General features: G+C 45.3%; 1 protein-coding gene across 1 annotated transcript; it reads right to left on the bottom strand.

Moving 5' to 3' along the window:
• Nucleotides 1-249: 249 nt before the first annotated feature.
• Nucleotides 250-1779, bottom strand: LOC311061669 (choline/ethanolamine transporter FLVCR1-like; the record flags this gene model as incomplete). Its single annotated transcript, XM_084080359.1, has 1 exon — nt 250-1779. One exon carries the CDS (start codon nt 1777-1779, stop codon nt 250-252), a length of 1530 nt encoding a protein of 509 aa, XP_083936485.1.
• Between the last annotated feature and the right edge of the window lie 3163 nt (nt 1780-4942).

Here is a 4942-nt window from a genome sequence, read left to right on the forward strand (position 1 = left end):
TGCATCTGAAGACGGAGCGTGGGAGTTTCTTTCTTCTAGAGTGATCAGCCTTTGGCCTTCCCTTAGACACCAGTCACCTTGTACAGTATGTGTGCAAATGTATTTTTGTTCATGTGGTTCAGTGACATCCTGTGGGGTTACAGAGCAGTGTCCCAGACAAGCAAAGTACACGATTTAGATTGCATCAGGCTTCATTAGCAGTTTCTGCCGTGTTTTGTTACATGACATGCCCTCTATCAATTGGCCTGATTATTTGATCATGCAATGTTCCATATTCCATATTCGCAGGCTCGAGGGAGCTTCTCCATTGGTTTTTGTCTCAGAAGGACACTCCTCCGCATGGCACTCAATAGGGAGTTTCAAGTGGTTGCTGTGTGCTTTTATGTTGATATTGTGTCTTTTCAGTTCCGATTTGATCAAGGCTGTGAGTAATACTCCTAGTAATATCCAGGCACAGAGGAAAATGTTTCCAGCCAGAGGGCTGTAGTCGGTCGTCAGTCTGCCTTGGATCAGTGTGAAAATAATCCCAAACAGCATAGCAAAAGCATTGAGGAGACCTGAAGAGGTTCCTTCAGATTCAGGGTAGGTGATTTCCACTCCAAACTCAAAGCCCAGAGGGAGATAGCCAGTTATGAAGAAACCAAGTACTCCGGCAGTGAAGAAGACCACGTAGATGTTGCTGAGGTGCAGGGTGAAGGTGAACACCAACATGCTCAGAAATGACAGGAAGTACACTATCAGAATGGTCCACTTGTATGTCTTGGTGTAGTCCAGCCATAGACCACAGATGATGGAGCCCACCATGCCAGCTACCACAAGAATCAATCCAATACGTCCTGCATTCAACTCCTGGTTCTCAAAGCAAGCCATGATCATCTGGTTAAGAAGAGTAGATATGGAGTAGAAGGAGCCAGTCATTATTCCATAGCTGATGAGAAGTAGTGTGAAGGCCTTGTTTTTGAAGAGGTTGACTATTGATTCCTTATAGGAGTAGTCCTCTGGAGGAGAATCAGGCAGCACTGCTTGAGCATGACTGGGGGGAAGTGGAGGACGGTCCTTTATTACTATGACCGTGAGTATGAGGAGGACAGTAGAGACAATGGCCGTGCCATAGAACATGATGCTGATGTTACTTCCCATTTGCCCCAGGTCCTCTGGAGTGTTGGGAACCAAGACGGGTGGCAACAAAAAGCCTATAGCTGAACCTAGCTGATTCCCAAGCACGGCCGTGGCACACGCGGTCGATACCTCCTTGGGACCAAACCAGACCGAGGCGATGCAGGACGGCAGGCCAAGAATAAATACCTGGGCACAGGCACATATGATCTGTGCCATCATGGTCACGGCGAAGCGATCAGGGTGCACACTGGCGCACTTCAGCCAGGCCCCGAGACAGTTCAAGACCGCCCCCAGCAGTGCTGTTAGCCTCAAGCCCTTCTTATTAAGCAACCATGCAGCAGGGAAGATGAGTGGGATGTAGGCGACCATGTAGACTATAGACAGCCAGTCCACCTGGTTACTGGTCACACCGTAGTAGTGGGTGAAGATATTATTGATTATACCGTATTGGATCCACTGGAAACCGTTGACAAAAGAGTTCAAACTGAAAACTGTCAGAATGGCGAAGCGACACCAGTACAGTCTGGTTTCCTTACGTTTATCATCGCATCCTGCCTCTCCTCCTCTGTTGGGTAGCATCTCCTCCTTTTCTCCTGGTCGTGGGACCTGCTCCAAAAACCTGGCGTCTGAATTGCTCAGGTGGTTAAGGGACTCCTCCATTGCTCCTCTGTCCGGTAGACCTCCGTAACCGGAGGGGGAAAAAAACGTGTGGCTCTGGATGCCCTCACCAGGCGACCGGTTTGGCTACTATGCACAACAACACACCTAGACTTTGCCACAAAGACAGATTTTCTTTTATGTTCCTCACACTGTGTGTAGTCAGCTTTTAGGCTGAGCTGTCAAATTTTACATCTTCAAATAGTTTATTGTGATGTCAGTTTTGTCCAAATATGGAGTTCCACACTTGCAGCAAGCATTCGCGGCTGGAAATGAGGCCAATGTGGGAGTACTGAAAATGCTGCAGTTCTCATTAATGGCCTAGACTCTAGGCGATTATTGAGAACTGCATTATCGACACCCTCTAAGCCCTAGACGATGTCGCTATTCCCCCCCCCCCCCGCTGGTTTCAGAAGACTTCATGGCATTAAACGCAATGGGTATTTGACTGGACTTTACACTTGATTTTATTACTTTAGTACACATTGTCATAAATAATTATATGTGATATGCATTTTGTAAATTATGGTCCCATAAATATTTTAATTGATGATAAAGTAGAGTTTGCTTCTGGGGCGTCTACTGGTTCTACTGAGGGAAGACCCTCCCTTACTCCCGTCCACCCAATAGCATTCGTTTTCCGGTTCCATTTTCGGGAAAACAGATGGCCTCAAAACGGGTCTGTAGAAACCAATGGGTGACGTAACAGCTCCATTCTTCCATATTTTGCCAGACCCAAGGGGTCGGGCTTACATGAGGCTTTGTATCTGTTTTCTCCATACATGGTATGTCACTTTGTCCCCTGGCCCCAGCCAAAAAAGTCTGTCCCCCTTTCGTCATAGAAGGGACATAGAAGGACACGCGTCATGCGAAGCCCGGCCATTCAGATTTCAACCACTAGGGGTCTGGCAGTACCAGGTCCCCTGGTTCTAGTTTTTACAGTCTATGGTTCCACATGGCCCCAGACTGGTCTCCACACACTCTGGTCAGAAATATCGGGTAACCATGCCAACCTAATAAACATGGATGGCGTGACATATCTTTTTACTGTGTAGCTCTAACCGCCTGTAAGAGCTGTGTCTCTGTCTCTGTCTGTGTCTTTGTCTGTTTGTCCAGAACTGCATTTCTTGTGCACTCTGCTAGCAAGCCAAAGTAGTACTTTCCCCCACATAATGTTTTATATATATTTTTTAATTCAACATATTCTATCATGTAAATGTGGGGCTCGGATCGGGCTGAAATCTTAAATTTGGAGTGATACAGTACGCCATAGATAGATCATAGACGACTGACTGGCTGGCCACATGAAGTACAGTAATAGTACATTTACTTGAGTAAATGTACTATTACTGTACTTCATCTTTTCATCTTTGAATATCTTACACAGGGTCTTTAAGTAGAGTACTTGAGTACTCTACTTAAAGACCCTGTGAAAGATATTCAAAGATTTGTTTCTAAAAACATTATGCATAGTAAGAACTGATGGCTGAAAACATGTAACTATGTTTAACTGAATTGTAGAGTTAGACCACTTAAACTTTGTTCACCATATCTGAGTTATGATTTTTTTGGGCGGGGATGAAATCAGACCAGATGATGCATCACGGTCTTACTCCAATCATAACTACAGTGTTGTCATCGAATCATGATTTAAGCTCCGAACCAATAATACCTCTGTATCACACAATCGGCAGTCTTTGTTTTCAATGACCGTCAGCCGAGCTTCGTTTTAGCCCAACGTTTTATCCCAACGCACCATGAAGCATCCATGCAGCTACATCAACTCCATGCAACAAACCAGTGCCATCATTGAGCATGCTGGGGCGAAAACATGAACTAATTCCAATGGCAGAGGTAGCCAAAAAACAATCACCATGGAGACAGCCCCACATCCAAAGCGATATCACCCCAATTACAGTACATACTGTAATGTTTTTATGTGACTGCTTTTATGCATTTGACCTGGACACTCGAGACCCGCTGCAGTGCAGAGCCCGTCTTTCCTTGCTGTGACACCAGAAAGAATGACCTTGTTGGCACTGGAACCAATTACAATACTAGAGCTCATTAGCCAATGACAGTTGTTCTCCCATGGGATCTGCCTCCTATAATTCTCAGGATCTCCTACCAGGACACCCGTGAGAGCTGATCCCTAAACACGGTGGGTGTATAAATAAAAATGACTCCGTGGTGTCCTCACAAGCTCAGTGGAGTAGAACGGTTACCAACCGCTTCCAATGTCATAAGTTTGTGTCCGTCGCGCATCATCTCTCCCATATGACCTGTCCCCCTCCAAACTGTGGTGTGGGTTACAAAATAAAAATGTCCACCATAGTGTAATCTTACTAATCTCACTTCTGGAGAACATTTAAAATATGATTGCAAAATGTATCCCACGTGACGATTATTATCTCATTTGTATTAACAAAAGAATAGTATGATTGCGATAAAGCCGCTAACAAATCACAATCTAACTAGGCTGTTATAGAAATACTGATGAAGGCAATAAACAGTCTGTCCGGTGATATCGTTAGAGCCTATCTGTAATCTCATATCATTATGGAATGTCTGTGTGCTTAACGCGCAGTGGCTAATCATCTCATGAAAGACACTCATCTGAATAGAACATATGATGACCACTCCTTTGTGTCCATTTAAAACACTGTATCTATTATTGTCACCACGGCTGTGTCTGAGCAAGGTGTGCGTGTGTGCGTGCGTGCGTGTATGTGTGTATGTGTGTGCGTTTTATAGCAACACATTTAAAAACTATTATCACCACTGTGTGTGTGTGTGTGTGTGTGTGTGTGTGTGTGTGTGTGTGTGTGTGTGTGTGTGTGTGTGTGTGTGTGTGTGTGTGTGTGTGTGTGTGTGTGTGTGTGTGTGTGTGTGTGTGTGTGTGTGTGTGTGTGTGTGTGTGTGTAACTGGGGGGGGGGGGTGCTCGAGTGTAAGTGGGGGGGTATGTCACTACTACACTATTATCACCACTCTCCTTGTGTGTGTGTACTATATGTAAAGTACAGTACTGCATGTGCATGCATTCCTGTGTGTGTGTGTGTGTGAGTAATGTGCGTGCGTGGCTGCGTGTGTGACTGTGTGTATCTGTGGGTATGTCTCTCAAAGTGACACATTAACACCTTTTCCGCTAGCAGCCTTTACAGGGTC

This window comes from Gymnoscopelus microlampas (assembly GCF_963454915.1).
Source record: "Gymnoscopelus microlampas genome assembly, chromosome: 15".
Lineage (NCBI taxonomy): Eukaryota > Metazoa > Chordata > Actinopteri > Myctophiformes > Myctophidae > Gymnoscopelus > Gymnoscopelus microlampas.